Source organism: Malania oleifera, chromosome 11 (assembly GCF_029873635.1).
Source record: "Malania oleifera isolate guangnan ecotype guangnan chromosome 11, ASM2987363v1, whole genome shotgun sequence".
Taxonomy (NCBI): domain Eukaryota; kingdom Viridiplantae; phylum Streptophyta; class Magnoliopsida; order Santalales; family Ximeniaceae; genus Malania; species Malania oleifera.
The window spans coordinates 36,565,918-36,583,632 of record NC_080427.1 but is presented as its reverse complement, the minus strand read 5'-3'; the positions used below and the strand labels follow the sequence as shown (position 1 = coordinate 36,583,632).

Sequence of the window (17,715 nt, the reverse complement as noted above, 5' to 3'; positions counted from 1 at the left end):
ACCAGAGGTTAGGCTTCTAACGCCAAGTTACGGGTATCCACTATGATATATTAAAATCGATAATGAGTATGAAAATATGCAAATGATTATGCAATGGTTTTGCTAGTGACGGTCATAGTTTCGTTAAACCAGAGGTTAGGCTTCCAACGCCAGGTTACGAGTATCTGCTATGATATATTAAAACCGATAATGAGTATGAAAATATGCAAATGATTATACAATGGTTTCGTTAGTGACGACCATAGCTTCGTTAAACCAGATGTTAGGCTTCCAACGCCAGATTATGGGTATCCGCTATGATATTGAAATCAATTATGAGTATGAATTATGCAGCATATTAAATATTTTATATTAAAAAACCCTCCCACTGCTGGTTAATGTATATTTAAATATTTTCTATTAAAAAATAATATATGATTATTATTTTTAATTAACAATAATCTTATTATTAACGTATATTTACAGCATATTACTATAATAACTAATCTGTCATAATACATAGTAAAATAATATATAGCCATTTTAAAATAAATTTTGAATAAAAATAATAATATTTTTATAATTAGAAACTTAAAAGCTAATTATTTTAATTTTTGATGAAAATTTAATTATTTTCTATTAATTAAAATAATATAATATTATTTATTAATTAACAATAATCTTATTATTAATATATATTTATAACATTTGATTATCACATTAATTTATGTTAAAAATAGTATCTATAACTAAATTAATTTTTTTTATTTATTTAATGTTAATTTAAATTTATAGATGGTTATTTTTATTCGTTCCATAATTTAATTATATTTTATTAATAATTAATAGGTTATAATGTATAATAAAAGAATATTTGGTTAATTTTTAATTAACAGTTTAATTAATAATTATGTTTACTATTACTCTTAATTAATATTTAAATATTTTTATTAAATAAAATAATATAATACTATTTAATATATTTATTTCTTGAATAGAAAAGAAATAGAAATAGCAAGGAAATTTTTGAACTCTTTTTTTTTATCTAAAGGTAATTTGTATTTACAATAACTTTATTATATATACATACAAAAATGTTTATCATACAAAGATGATCATACATGCACACAAATATGCATTATTAGTCTCATATATTTATGGAATGACAAATTAAATTTTCTTTGCAATTTTTGTAACATTCACCTAACAAAGATTATCCAAGAAATTCAACCACCATATGATCTAAATTTCATACAAATAATTTTTTCTGAAGCAGCAAAATGGAAAGTACTTATGAAAATTTCTGATGATATAACTACTTGCACTTTCTTTAATTTGAAAATAAAATGTCAATGAAATCATAGATTTTTTTTTCTTTTAATAATAGAATTTGGTACTGTATCAGTTGCTATGGAATTTTAAAAAATATTCTACTGATCAGGTAGTTCATCTGTAAAACAATATATGTGTGTGTTTGTGTGTGTGTATCATATAAACACAGCTTGCAGACAGATTTGTATTTTTTTTTTCATTTTTTTGTAATTTAATAAAAATATAAAAAATAAAATAAAGGTCTTACCTCAATGGGGTTACGGATGCAGCTTCCAAACAAGAAATCAAAAGCAAAATAGTAAACTCTGAAGCTATAATAACAACTCTTGAATAGGTAGTGCAAATTAATTTGAAGAATCATTGAAAATAAAAAAAAGATTTTGGGTAAAAAAAACATACCCCATTCCACCGAGTTTTATAGGTTACTCGAACTCGAACGGTCACATGCACCAATGGCAACCTGCTGAACGGTCACCTTGTAACAACCTGTTATTTATTCAACATTTTTTCCCTTCTTTCTAAATATAATAAATGTCATCTGTCTAAATACTGACAATAACATCTCAAGCTCAAAGAGCACTGAGGAAACTCTGTCTGTCATACATAACTAAGCAGCGGTACATAAAACTAGGAACTACTAAATACAATACAATACTAGAAAACTATAGAACTCTAAAATATATTTACATTACAAAATACCCAGTGACGTCACTATAATCTGAAAACTATCCCAAAAACATTGTTATCTCAAAAATACCTACCCTTCCCACAATGCTAGCTCAAGTCAACCTCTATCCGTGCGCCTGATCTACTCGCCTAACTGGATCTCCTGAAAAATGATATGTCACTAGGATGAGACAACGCTCCATAAGTGGAAATATACTTTTACTAGTGTGTGAGGGCTGAGTTAAATATTTAAAATACTGAAATAATATTGTAATATAAGAAAACTGATAAACTGTACAAAATATATCTATCTATCATGTAATCTTTAAAATATGACTGTGTATCTGAGTTTGCTATCTAAAGGTACTGCTACTATAATAATATAAATTGATGTTGTGTGATATATTTGTACATAGGAACTTCTATTATACCCTGGGATCTGTATATCATGATAGAACCCCTCATGATAGGGTTGTGCAGCCCGTAGGCTGGACTTACTCTGGTTGGCCTACCAGGCAAGTCAATCTATATCTGCACATCCGCCAAACTAGCCTACTGCAATCTCTCTGGGCAATCTCCAAACTCTAACATCGTCTAACCGGCCACCTCAACCCAGCTTGTTGGGGAGACTGCAATCTCTCCTAGCTCGACTAGACAGAATTCACATACTATTTGAGTTATGTGGTTGCACTTTATTCTGTAATAGCAACGGTTCTGTACTCTACTGTAAATATATATGTTTGTAATTTTCACAGGGACCTGTAACTGTGTAATACTGTATACATATATAAATATATAATAATCTTGCTGCTTTTAACATGATTTCAAAAACAATTATAACATTATAGTTCTGAATTGTATTCATAATATCTGTCTGTATCATCTGTGATTTCTATCTGTACTATCTATAACAACTGCATATAATACATGTGTATAATATCTATAATCTCTATATAATCTGGTTATAGCATCTTGATGCTATAACTAAATAATTTGTTTGTATTATCTGTAAAATTTGTCCAAGTGTTATGATATAGAAATCATGTTATTCTAAGAAATACTGTAAGTCTCATACATTACTAATGATTTGAAATATCTGAATATCTATAATACTGAAAAATCTACATACTATACTGTAATAAATTCATGCCACACATTTGAGTATACATATTCTCATGCTCAATTTCTATAATTCTGCTATAAAGATAATATTCATAATTCTCTAGGAAAAATAATCTGATCTGCATGCTTGTATATACATATTCATAATATTCTGTATACATAATAAAAATTGCTAGCATAGCATATTTCCGTTACTTTAAATCTGAAAAGGCCCTATAAAATTCTGGCTCTATACCAGTAGAGTTCCTAACTCAACATCTTGAAAATAATATCCCTCAAAACAAAACATTAGTATTTTCTTACCTACAGCATTTCTTATAACTACAAGGAATGCATAATCTGAATAAAATACCTTACCCTGAATTTGGGATGAATTTCAAACCAATTTTCCCCACGATCTACTTCGGCAGACTTGCAGAGAACTGTCGTGGTGGCCTCAGATCTTCAATCCGGCAAGAAATGGGGCCAGGATCGAAGAGAAAAGGGGAGGGGGTCGTAGGAGAGAGAGAGAAAAGGGTTTCTGCGCTGAAATTTGATTAAAAATCCGAGTTTCAGCTATATATAGGGTGGGATTTGTCGACGAGACACGTCACCTCGTCGACAAGTTCTTAAGTAATTTCATCGAGGAACCCTACCTCCTCGTCAACGAAATTCAGACTGCCTAAAAACCCTCTCTCAGTATCTTCTCGTCGACGAGGCGTGGCTTCGTCAATAAGACCCTGTGTAAAAGTTTTCGAGTCATTATATTCAAAGTGCAATGTCGTCGACAAACGTGAAGCATTCGTCGACGAAGCCTGCTGCCTCCTTCTGTTTCTATTTCCATTTCCGTCTCTCTTTATTATTTAAATACCATTATTCTTCGGGTTGTTACATTCTCCCCTCCTTATAAAATTTCGTCCTCGAAATTTACTATCTGTATCTCCATCTATACACTTCATTATCCCGTAAAGGAAAATGGTTTACTTATTTTATTACTTACCCTCACTTATGGCAGAGGAATACCGTGGTTACATTCTATGTTCTGGGAGATTATACATATAAAAACTAAAAACTATCTACTAAATAAAATCAATATATGTACCTGCAAAATAAACACTATCTAACTATTATACTTTACCTGATTACTTCTATACCTCTTGGAACAAATGCGGGTATCTCTGTTTGATCTGTTCCTCGAGCTCCCAAGAAGCTTCCTCTATAGCGTGATTCTTCCATAAAACTTTTACTAATTGAATTTCTTTTGTGCGTAATTCTTGTGTCTTCCTATCTAATATCTGTACTGGTGCTTCTTCATAAGCTAATGAATCCTTGCGTTCTATCTCTGCATAGCTGATGATGTGGGATAGGTCTGGGACATATTTCCTCAACATAACAACATGAAACACGTAATGTATTCTGAATAAAATTGGTGGCAAAGCTAGCCCGTAGGCAACTGACCCTATTCTTTTTAGTATCTCAAAGGGCCAATATACCTAGGGCTCAATTTGCCCTTCTTTCCAAACCTTAGAACTCCTTTCAGAGGAGTTATTTTAAAAAATACCCGATCTCCCACTTTAAATTCTAACTCCCGGCGGCGAGTGTCTGCATAACTTTTCTACTGACTCTATGCAGTACTGATTCTTTCTTTAATTAGTCGGACCTTATCACAAGCCTGCTGAATGATCTCTTGACCCAAAACTCGTCTTTTGCCTACCTTATCCCAGAAGAGAGGAGAACGACATCTCCTGCCATACAGTGCCTCGTATGGGGCCATGCCGATACTAGACTGGTAGCTGTTATTATAGCCAAATTCAACTAGTGGTAGAAACTGAGTCCAGCTACCCCCAAAATCTAACACGCACGCACGAAGCACGAAGCATATCTTCTAAGGTCTGACCATCTGTCTGAAGATGGAAAGTTGTACTAAATGCTAACTGTGTACACATAGCCTCCTGAAAGCTTTTCCAGAATCGTGAAATAAACTAGGGATCCCGATCTGAAACTATGGATACTGGTACACCATGAACGCGAACTAGCTCCTGAACATATATCTCTGCCAGTCTGTCCATGGAATAGCCGACTCTAATAGGGATAAAATGGGCAGTCTTCGTCAAACGATCAACAACTACCCAAATTGCATTCAATCCTTGCCGCATTGGTGGTAACCCCATAACAAAATCCACAGAAACGTGGTCCTACTTCCACTCTGGAATAAACAATGGTTGCAATTGCCCTACTAGTCTTTGGTGCTCAACCTTAACTTGCAGACACGTCAAGCACTGCCGAACAAACTCGGCTATCTCCCTCTTCATTCCACTCCACCAAAAGTACTCTCGCGGATCCCGATACATTTTAGTACTACTAGGATGAACGGTGTATAGGGATCTGTGAGCCTCCTTCAATATAGTTCTCTTGATCTCGGTATCTGTAGAAACACATAGCCTAGTACGGAAATGCAGGGCTCCGTCATCTGATATGCTGAACTCCTCTCCCCGACCACCCCTCACTCTAGCTATAACCTCTGCCAATTCTACATCATCACCCTGAGCTGCTTTAATTCTCTCGTATAGTATAGGCTGAACCACTAGGCTAGCAATAACTGCCTGAGGACTATTCTCTACCAATTCTATGTTAAGCCTCTCCAAATCCATCAGAATTGAATGCTGAATCTCCATAACTACCAGTACAGGTCCCCCTGATTTTCTACTTAGAGCATCTGCTACTACATTCGCTTTCCCTGGGTGGTAACTAATAGTACAGTCATAATCTTTGATAAGTTCTAACCACCTTCTTTGTCTCATGTTCAATTCTCTCTGAGTGAAGAAATATTTCAGACTCTTGTGATTTGTAAAAATTTCGCACTTTCCACCATACAAATAATGCCTCCAGATCTTTAGAGCGTACACCACTGCAGCTAACTCCAAATCATGCACAGGGTAATTCTTCTCATATTCTTTTAGCTGTCTGGAAGCATATGCAATGACCCTATCATGCTGCATCAATAGGTACCCAAGCCCCTTTAGGGATGCATCACTGTATATTACAAACATATCCTCTCCTGATGGAATAGCCAATACTGGGGTCGTAACCAACCTCTGTTTCAACTCCTGAAAGCTCCGCTCACAGTCATTAGTCCATTCAAACCTTACATTTTTCCTTGTAAGTCGCATCAACGGACCTGATAATTTGGAAAATCCCTCTACGAAGCGTCGGTAATAGCCTGCCAATTCCAGAAACTTCAAACCTCTTGAACATTTCCAGGCCTCATCCAATTTACCACTGCCTCTATCTTACTCGGATCGACAGATACACCTGCCTTAGAGATCACATGGCCGAGAAAAGAAACCTGTTTCAACCAAAAAATCGAACCTGTTTCACATGGCCGCTGTACAGAGTGGTGTGAGATTAGATGGTCGATGTGGTTTTTAAGAAGTGTGTGAGCGCCCCTAGTGTAAAGACCAGGTCTGGCAGACCCATCAGACTTATAGACTATACTTTTGATTTGGCAGTGGTCGGCCAACCATTGTCAGGTCCCACCTTCAGGCCACACAACCCAGTCATGTAGGGGTAATACATGACAACGGCTAGCTAACCTATCAGGATTGTTTTCTTATTATGTTATATGAGATGAATTATATTTTCGAAAATCATGTATGTTCTGCAATGATTTGAAAATATATGTTTCCCAAATATGATACGAACAGTTATACTGATATGTTATGTATGATTTTATATATAACACGGAAATACTCATGTTGTCACACACTAGCATTAGTTTATTTTCTTTACTGAGAGGTGTCTCACCCCAAAATTTTATAAATTTTTCAAGAGCCCCTGATAGGAGAGCGGGAAAAGCCCCGCTGATCTAGTGCTGTCAATCTGCCCTCCTTGAAGGGTAAGTTTTAGTAGGGACAGTTGGATTTTATGGAAATGTCACTTGATCTTGTTTTTGGGATGTGTATACTGAAATACAGTGGATATAGTGACTCTGATATTAATGATATTGTGATTGATGTTTTCGTATTTATGATATTGTAATTGTATGTTTCCTGCTGCTTAGGCTTCCGTTATGTGTTCTGATGTATTCCTGATACCCACGGGTTTAGGTGGATTATGATCTGCTGGGTTTAATTGTGTTGCAAAAAAAAGGAAATTAAGCAGATCGTCACAATTATCATATGATTAAAAATCAAAAAAAGCATGTGAATAATTAAAGTTCATTGATTTGATATAATTTTTTTATCTTCTTTTTTACTTTTTCTTGATAAACAAACATAAAAAAGAAGAATTCTTCTCATTTTCTTCTCCTTTGCCAAGTATTTTTCAAGTTCCAAACCGACCATTCGACTTTTTCTCAGTCTCTCTAAAACAAAAATCATATCAAACCGCCCCCTCTAAATTTTTATATCCCATTTATAACTCCAAGGATGTTTAAAAATTGTGATTAAAAGAGTTAAGGGTGCATTTGTCTATAGAAGATGGTTTCATTTTTTTTTTCTTTTAGATTTTCTAAAAATTACAAAAAATAAGAGACTATTTTTTCTATTTTTTAATATAGATTTCTAAAAATTAAAAATAAGGTGGTATTTTTTTAATTATTTAAAAATATAAAATAATAAGTAAAAAAAATTTTTACAAATGAACAAGACTCAATTGTTTTTTTAACTAAACAAGCATGTTTATGTGTGGAAAATAGTTTTTTTTTTTTCATTTTTCTTGCAATTCTTTCAAGAAATTAAAAATAACAACATTTTTAATTTTCCCAACACATTCCAAACCAATTTGGATTGGGAATTTTACTCGGAAAAAAGACAAAAAAGGAAAATAAGAAGAAAAAAATTCATTAAATTTTCTCTCTATATCAAATATCATTTAAAATAAAAAAAAATTCTCATATGATTAAAAATTAAGAAAAACAAATGTAAAAAATGTGAATAATTAAGTTCATTGATTTGATAATTTTTTTTTTTTTTACTTTTCTTGATAAACAAACATGAAAAGTAGAATTTTTCTTATTTTCCTTTCCTTTGCCCGGTATTTTCCAAGTTCCAAACTGACCATTCAACTTTTTTTTCATCCCACTAAAACAAAAATCATATCAAACCACCCCCCAAACTTTTGTTATCCCATTTAGAACTCCAAAAATGTTTTAAAAAAAAAAGTAAAAATATATCTATAAAATAATAATTTTTTAAATTTGATTATCAAAAAATTAAAAAAATCAAATCAATGAACAATATTTTAATTTTATGCATCACTAATATTCGATTCTTCTTAAATTTTATTATATTAAAATAAATTTCCATTTCTAATATTATTCAATACAAATGAAAAATATAATAAAATATAAATTGATTTTTCTTCTCTAAACAAAAAAATTGATCCAAACAAACCCTCAAATTACTAATTGCAACCATCAAAAAGCATTCCCAAACACCAACCCCTCTTTTCCCATTGATGCTTTAAAAGCATAACCAAACAGTGAGCAAATATGGAGCACATGGATTTAATAAATGCATGCGCGTAGTTGCCTCACATTACCTCCATGACTCTCTCTCTCTCTCTCTCTCTCTCTCTCTAGAATTTAGAATTGTTTTTCCTTTTCCATTTCCTTTTCCTTCTTTTTCTTCCTTTTCCTTGGAGTGGAAAAGAGCATCAATTGCTTTTTGCCCCTTCACGCTTCTCTCCTTCTACGCTCTTAGCCTCTTAATCCCTACACACGTAGAGTATAGATTAGGTCTCTCCTTTCCCAAACGGCTCACTCATTGTCGTTTCCTCGCTCTCACCGCTTTTTCAATATATATATATATATAAATATAAATTCTGAATTTTTGTGGACCGTATGACCATGCTGTGTTCTAGCAATCGTGGCCGTTAGATCACAGGGTCCATGAGGACAAACTTGTAATTTTCATATTACCACATTAATGTCAAATGTTTTATTTTAATTAATATTTTAAAATATACGACTAAAATACTTCATTAACGGTCAAAATATTAATTTATGTAAATTAATATTCAAAATCATTCTATTATTTTAAATTTTATTAAAATTTAAAATCTCAATTTTTAGACATGAAATTTGAATTCCATAAATAAAATTTATCGTAAATAATATGAAAGCTTCGGTAAAAATAATATTTCTTACTAGAATGATTTTGAATATTAAAATCTCAAATTTTAATTTATGTAAATTTAAATAAAATATAATATAAATTTATATTAAATTTTATTCAAATTTGTACAAATTCAAACTGCCCAAACACTATCTTAACTTCCTCAAATAAAAAAAAAAAAAACAAACAATCTTAACTAATAACAAACCTAGAAAAACTGAAAATTAAAAATTCTTTTTTTCCCCCTCATAATCCTATTCCTATTTCTATACACTCTGAGAAGATAAATTTTGTATGGGCAAAAAAATAATAATAACGAAATCACTTATTCTAATTAATCTCTCTGTATAGAGCAATCTCTATAAACAGAAAATTCTAATTCACGTGAACAGATTTCTTTCATAATAATGGAATTAAGATCGTGATTTCTCCCGCCGCGCATAACCACCGCATGCCGGGGCGCCGCCGGCGACGCCGCTGAGTTCGCGTCGGTGAGGGAACTCGGGTCCGGAATTGGCGCCGCCGACGTCACCAAATTAATGTTCTTCAGCATGAACCCGTTCTGGGCGAGTTGACTCAGCGCCGTCGACTCGGACACCGGAGGCTTGCTCTTGTGCTGAGTCGCCGCCCGAACGATTTCCACCAGCATAGCGCTCGACAATCGCCGCACACCTCGAACGCCGCCCATTACCACCGCCGAGTTTAGCCTCTGCGACCGAGTCTTGTCCGAGTTCTTCCGGCCGTGCCGACTAGGAGTGCTACCACCCTCTGCGTTCGTCCACAGGTACACCGACTCTGGGCTCCGACTCCTGACTCGGCCGAGCGGGTCGCGGAGCACCACCGATTTCTTGACGTCGACGAGCATGATGTGCTTGAAATTGCGACGGAGTCGGCCGAGCAGCATCGGATAACAGGCCCACCGACGGAGACTCATTGGAACGTGGTCGAAGAATCCTGCGAGCGAGTTCTCCGGCTCTAGCTCCGCCGAGTCGAAACCCACCACGGAGCCGTAACTCAGCTGACCCAACTCGGTTCTCTGTTCATTACCCCTGTCTGAGTTACTATGATTATTGCTCTCTCGAGAGCTCTTCTTCCCCCACAGAGGCTCTTTCTGCTCTTTCTCGTTCTTCCCATCCTTCAAGAACGGACCTATTTCGAAACTCAGCAGCGATTTCTCAGTCGTCTCGTTCGACAATTCTCTGTACCGGTCAATCAATCTCGAGAACGACTCGTTCTCTTCTTGAATAACTGAGTGAAATGAAAGCAGAGACGACGCAGAATCGAAGATCAAAACGAAATCGGATCTTGCAGGGAGACCGGACCGGTGGAATAGTCTCAAGAACAAGCGAAGCTCTTCTTCCGAAACTTTTTCCGTGACATGACCGACAACGAGATCGTTCATGGCTTTCGTACCTCGCCTGAACAGAGCGCCCATCCCCTGCAACGCAATTGGATGCGGAAAACCAACAAATCTCGCATTCTTGGGGGATTGGTTCTTCCTCCAGAGAACTCTGTGAACCCAATTGGAGGAAGAAACTGAAGAATTGTGCGAAATCGAATGGCGCTTTTCCGATAACCATCTCCGGGAAGAGACGGGGTGAGCCTCGAAACCCGGATTGGGGGGAATCGTGGGTTCGAATGTACAGAGCGTGAACAAGAGGAGCGAAACGAAGACGATGAGAGCGCAAATGGAGATTGTGGACTGCGCCTTCGAGAGGAGTACACTTGAATGGCTGCTTCTGAGAACACTGTTACCAGATTTCAAGAAAGACGAAGATGAAGAAGCAGAAGAAGAAGAGAAGAAATTCTTCTTCTTCTGAACATTAATGGGGGAATCGCCGTCGTATGGAAAGAAAACCAGGAGCAGACCCATTCCCCAACCTTCGCCGCCGGTCTTCCCCTTCGCCGAGAGTCCCATTCTCTCTCTCTCTCGCGCCTTTAAATTACTAAGAGGAAGAAGTTAATGGCGTCTTGTGCTGCGTCTGCGGACACGGCTACTACGCTGGTTTCCTTTCCGGTTTCTTCCATTTATTTTTACTGCTTTAGGGTGGTTGTACTCTCAAGAAGCATGGTTCGGACTAAAACTACATTACTTAAATATCGCAATTAGACTTTTGGCGTCCAAGGGTACAACCCTTTACAACGTGGGCGGCTAGTAACTCCAAATATTCTTTTCCTTTTTTAAAAAACAATAATTTTCTTTGTCAAAGATAAAGATATTAACGATTTCTTTTCCATTTCAATATAGAAATTTCGAATATATATATTTTAAAAAAGGCAATCAAAAGATTTATGTGCTCCAATAATTAATTTTATTAATAAAAATATTTTAAAAATAAAGATATCATTGGCACTCAAGATTTAACTTTTAATCTATTAAATAATATTTTATTTTTTAGTTTTTCTAAACTAATAAAGTTGAGTTATAGAATTATAAAAATTGAACCGAACTATAAAATCGAATAAAACTAGATAAAAAAGTCAACTAATTACTTTTTTAGTTCGATTTTGATTTGTATTTTAGTCTTTTAAATAATTATATTAATAGTCATGCTTAATTAAATTCAATAAATATCATATTATATATATATATATTATGTACTTCAATATTAAGATATCCAAATACTTAAATTTAATTAGTTTTTTTTTTATTTTTGAAATATATTTAATAAGGAACCCTTTTGAAAAAGGAGACAATTTATTTGTTTTTTTTCTTTTTGTGTTTTTTAAATTCATAACGAAGAGACAACAGTTAATCACAAAGTTGCATACTTGGCAAGTGTGATGACGACACTCGCCCTTATCCCTAGACACGTGGCATTTTAAGCGAGTTACAACCATACACGTGGTTGATGATGATGTGGATTTTGGTTTTTTATGTAGGACCATATGTTATCATAATTAAACTTGTTTTACATTCTATTTGTATTTATAGCATAGATAACATATTTTCTGTCTTCAGTAATTTAAATATCTGTTTTTTAAATTTAAAGTTTTAAAATTGTGGGCGCCCACTTAATGTACGTCTCTTATTAAACTAATGAATGATGGATTTCTAATAAAAAATTATATATTTTATTTATATATTTAATGATTAATTAAAAAATAATAATAAAGAATAGTTAAATATAACATTGCACAATTAAATAATTGATTTACATTTTAATTGGACAATTAAATTAACACCACTCTTCAAATTTTAAAATGGAAAGTTTGATCATATAACGAGATGGAATTTACCGTCAAAGAATTATTTTAGCTAAGAAAAAAATTTTAATATTTTTTGAAAATTATTGTACAGATAATATTTCATCTTTCTGTACTTATAATCTCAAGTGTGATTAGTGAAATGAAATTGTAAAATTGTTTTAATTAAATGAATTTTTAAATTTTTCAAAAATATGGTAATTGTAATATTTTATTTCTATATTTAGTTGTAATTCTCAATGTAATATAGAGAGAATATATTATTACAATCTTTCATTAATGAAATATTCTACATGAGAATTTCATTTCATCCTCAATTTTGAAAATCTTTTGTTCATATGTGTTTCCTAATTTATAATACTAAAATATGTATAAAATATATTATTATAATATTATAAAAACTTAAAATAATAATGTGCCATTATATTGTTTAAAACATAAGTATGTTTCTAAATTTTATACAGTAAATCGAATGAAAAGTATTTATACAAGATGTTCATCTTATTTTTGAAAATAGAATTTTCATGAACGCTATTCTATGAGAATATACTAAATTTCATAAATTAAATAACACACGAATCCAAAAAGTGTTTGGTTCAAAGAACGGAATGAGTCGAAAATTATACAATTATCATATAAGAGTATATAGTATAAAATAAATAAAATTGGCTATTCTCAAATTTTACTTGAGAAAATGCCTTGCTATATTATTATTATTATTATTTAGAACAACACTAATTCTTAAATGACTATTTACTTAAAAATGACATCATATTTTCTAAAAAAAAATATTATATATTCTTATATCATTAATATTTTATTATTATTAATATTCTTGTAAAATATTTTTAATGAAAAATTTCAAAATAATTAAAAATATATATGTTATATTTGTGTCATATAATTATTATAGTACTAATTAAATGTAATCTTGCTTTTATTTAATTAAAATCAAGAGAGAGTATCAATTATCTAAATTTTATTTTATATAATAAAATAAAATTTTTAACTTAATTTTTTATGCTACAAATTTTTTTAGAATTTTTTTTTTTTTAATAGATGCAATGAGTAACTTTGAATTTTACTTAAAAAAAAAAAAAAGAAAAAACCTTAAATCTAGTCCAATTATGGAATTGGGTAATTGGGGGCCCATGGAATGCTGAGAGAGGAGACGCAGAGTGGGCCTCTGGGCCCGTGAGGGCCCAACCTTGAAAGCTTCGTCATTATTATCCCATTCTTGCTTCCTCCAAAAATAAATAAACAAATAGATTTCTATTAACTTTTTCCATAGAAAATATCTGTATGGAGGTACGACAATACGGTACCGTACGGTCAGTTGTCTTCAATGCACTATTACTACTTTACGATTTACTCAATCACTTCTTCAAATACATCAATATCGAGTTTTTTCCCGTTTTATAATTAAGAAGAAATAAAATATAAAATAATACTCTGATTAGGAAATTTTTTTTCAAACTAATGCTCACGTAATCTTACAACATGAAACTGCGAGATTTAAACTGATGGTCAATAAGGAGCTGATGCGTGATAGCGTGCAGACAAAATCATGAAACTGCGAGATTTAAACTGATGGTCAATGAGGAGCTGACGCGTGGCAAATTTAAATTTAAATAATAAACATGCGCTTTTAATAAATTTAATTATAACTTTCCCTTAAAAATATAATTTAAACTTAAATTTTATTTTTGAAATTGTAAATATATAAATTTTTTAAAAAAAATTTACATAAAAGAAATTATTGATTATAAATAAGTATTTTGTCATAAAATTTTGGATAAAATCCAAAAAAATATTTCAAAATATGATTCTAACCCCTGAATTTACAAAAAATACTATAAAATTTCATATAATTGAATTTTATTGACGAAATGAATATTTTGTTAGTTAACTATTAAATGCATATGGAATAATAAAATTTGTCCTTAATAAAATGATATTTTAAAACTCGTGGATTAGAGACCGAAAAAAAATTTCGAATGGAATGCTTTGATGCTTTGTGCCAACTATTTCTTTAAGTATGACAAAAATAATTTGTATTATTTCAAAATTATCTAAAAATATAATTAGAAGAAATAAATTTTTCAATAAGTTATAAAAATGCCTAATAATTATAATGCTGCAAAATGTTCATTGGATGTAATATTTAAAATTAACAATTAAACATTTTGCAAGACAAAGTTAAATTTATTATTTAAATTTAAATTTAAATTTGTAAAAAGGGAAAGTTATAATTAAATTTAAATTATAACTTTAAAAAATTAAAATTTAATTAAATTTTATCTAAAGAAATAAATAACAAAAAAAAAAAAGTTTTAAGTAAGATTGAAGCTCTGTAGAGCACATGCAAAATTAATGGGAAATAGATAATGAAATCTGATCCGTGAGTATCGTGAGTTGACAAAAGCTAATCGTGTAAGGAGTGTGAGTATTTCTAACACAAGCTTAATCAACTTGAAAACAAGTATGACGAACTCAGTTAGTAGCATTAAGACTCTAATTTACATATGTAATTATAAATATTATATTACATGCATTAGGGGTGAGCAAAATTCGGTGAAAATCGAATTAACCGAATTAACCGGCCGAAATTGGTCGGTTCGGTTCGGGTAAAAATCCCTGTTCGGTCGGTTCGATTATAATTCTACAAAATTTCGGTTAATCGGTTTCGGTTCGGTTAAGGGTAAAAAAAATTTCGGTTAACCGAATTAACCGAATTACTAATTAATTAGATTTTAAATATAATTTATGAATATAAATTTTGCTTATGTAAGTGCATTAAGGAGTTTAATTAACCTATTTGGATTCTTTGTTCTATAGTAAAATATTATTTTCATTAATAAAATTAATAAATAAGGTATTTAATTAAGTTGGATTTTGTTTTAAAAAAAATTTATAATTGTATTATATTTCTAACAATTAATTTTAAATGATTTCGGTAAAATCGGTTAACCGAATTACCCGAATGGGCAATTCGGTTGGGGTCGGTTCGGTGTCTTTCGGCAATTCGGTCGGTTCGGTTAATGGTTTATATTAACCGAATTTTTCGGTTAATTCGGTTAATTACCCGAATTTAACCGAACCAACCGTTTGCTCACCCCTACATGCATATAGTCTCTCTAAGGAGTGTATGAAAGATAATAGCAGCATCAATACCTCTTCGTACGTCTTAATTTTTTTGTTTTTACTCTTTTTTATTATATTTTGACTATCCGCATACTAAACCAATTATTTTGACCCATCCTTTTGGTGTTTGAAAGTAGGATTTGTGTCAAATTGGATTATTGTTAGAATGCTTTTGTGTTTTAGTCACCCATTCATATTAAAATAATTAAATTTTTAAAAAATTGAGTCTAATTAAAAAACAAAAATAATAATTATCTCTACAATTCCTTTGACAAAAGGCATGTCTATTGCTAAATTAAAATATATGAAATATTCAAAACACATAATATATAGTTCAATTTGCCAGGTTGCGCTTCAAGTTAATAATAAGCTGCACTGTGAGAAAGGAGGAAGAAGGCAGGGATATTTCATGAGAACGAGATTTATTATTATTTTCTTTCAAGTTCAAAAATTGGACCTCTCTCGCCTTGACGCATGTGTGTAAAAATGAAAGTACAATATTATTTATATAAAATTAAAAGATAATAAAAAAAAATGTAACATTATTTGCGTGTGGAAACAAATATTTGTAATTTTTCAAATAATTGTAAAAATATCAAATTAATTTTTTATGTTCTAAATTTATATAAAAAATTTAAAATATATATTTTATATATTTTTAATTTATTACTCAAATACGTTCATTAAAATATTATTTTCATGAATGTAGAGAAAACCATACTAAACTTTTTGTAATTATACAAATTTAAATTCAAATGCAAAATAACGATTCTTACATGTTGTAACTACATGCAGTTTGAACTTTAAATTTGGATAGTTAATTAAAGTATAAGTTTAGAGAAATCATGAAATAAACTTTAATTAAGGATATACATACTCTCAAAATTAATATATCACTTAATCAATTATATTTTTTTATTAAAATTAATATACGTAATTAATTAATATACTTTAAGACAAATTGACTAGGAGTTTAATGGAGAGAACATATATTAAGTGCTCCATTAGATTTTCGGTGCATGTAGTATATGGCGGTGAGGGGAGGTTAACGTGTAAATATTTAGAGTGCTGAAACATGTTTGCATCTGACGACGCACGTAAATGCATGCAGACATACAAATTTTAGTAATACGAATTTTGCAGTAAAAGACAATTGAATTTAAGGAATTAACTTAACTAGACATGCAAATTTAGGTAATACGAATTTTGCAGTAAAAGACAATTGAATTTAAGGAATTAACTTAACTAGACATGCAAATTTAGACGATACGAATTATGTGTCATTTTTTAGATTTGGCAGTATTGAATTCTTTAGAGATACGAATTATTAAATGATATATACAAAAGAATAGAAAAAATAATCAATTATATACAAATGAAATCAAAACAATCAATGATATACATACAAATAAAATGCAATTAAAGTAATGGTAAACTACTCTGTGCCGCAGCGAGGTCATCGCCGGGGTCGTGGTGGCTGCCGTCTGCGTCTACCCTCTCCCTGCTCGTCAGCATCATCAGGTGTCCTGGCCCGTTATGCTGGATGTGAATCCTCTCCCCCAAGAGGTGCTGCATCATCATTATCAGCCATGCGGAGCGCACGCGGTGAGAAATGATACAATGTGTCGGGACGAGAACGAGGCGGCCTAGGGGGTGCATCGACCTCCACCCTATCGAAAAGATCGTCCAATAAAAATGACATGGATGGGGTAGCAGCAGAGTCGGATGGGGCATCAGTCGGTCTGCTCGATGGTCCGGCAATATGAGCTGCAGTGGAAGGCGTATAAGGCGCTAACGGGCCGAACAAGTACTCGGCCTGTACGACTAGTGGGGAGGACATGGGAGTCCTTGGACGATTGGAGGAGGCATGTCGTCCTCCTCGTACTGGAGCTGGTCGACCTCCTCGATCTGGGATCCGTCGACCGTCCTCGTGGATGAGGTCCAGTGCAGCACTCATCAATTGGTGGATCGCAGGATCTGACGAGATCTGCTCTGCCTCAATGACTATGTCAGCCTGCAGGATATGAACATATTTTATTAACGCATTCAAATCGGAACGTATATATAATAAAATGAGTTGTGGCATTAATCTTCTTACGAGGCTTAAATATAAAGCTGCGGTCCTGTCGACGAAGCGGCGTGTGATAGACCTATACCAAGTGAAGTATGG

At 32.4% G+C, this 17,715-nt stretch overlaps 1 protein-coding gene across 1 annotated transcript; it reads right to left on the bottom strand.

Moving 5' to 3' along the window:
• Positions 1-9,272: 9,272 nt before the first annotated feature.
• Positions 9,273-11,259, bottom strand: LOC131167334 (uncharacterized). Its single transcript, XM_058126103.1, has one exon. It carries the CDS (start codon positions 11,110-11,112, stop codon positions 9,529-9,531), a length of 1,584 nt encoding a protein of 527 aa, XP_057982086.1. The 5' UTR covers positions 11,113-11,259; the 3' UTR covers positions 9,273-9,528.
• Between the last annotated feature and the right edge of the window lie 6,456 nt (positions 11,260-17,715).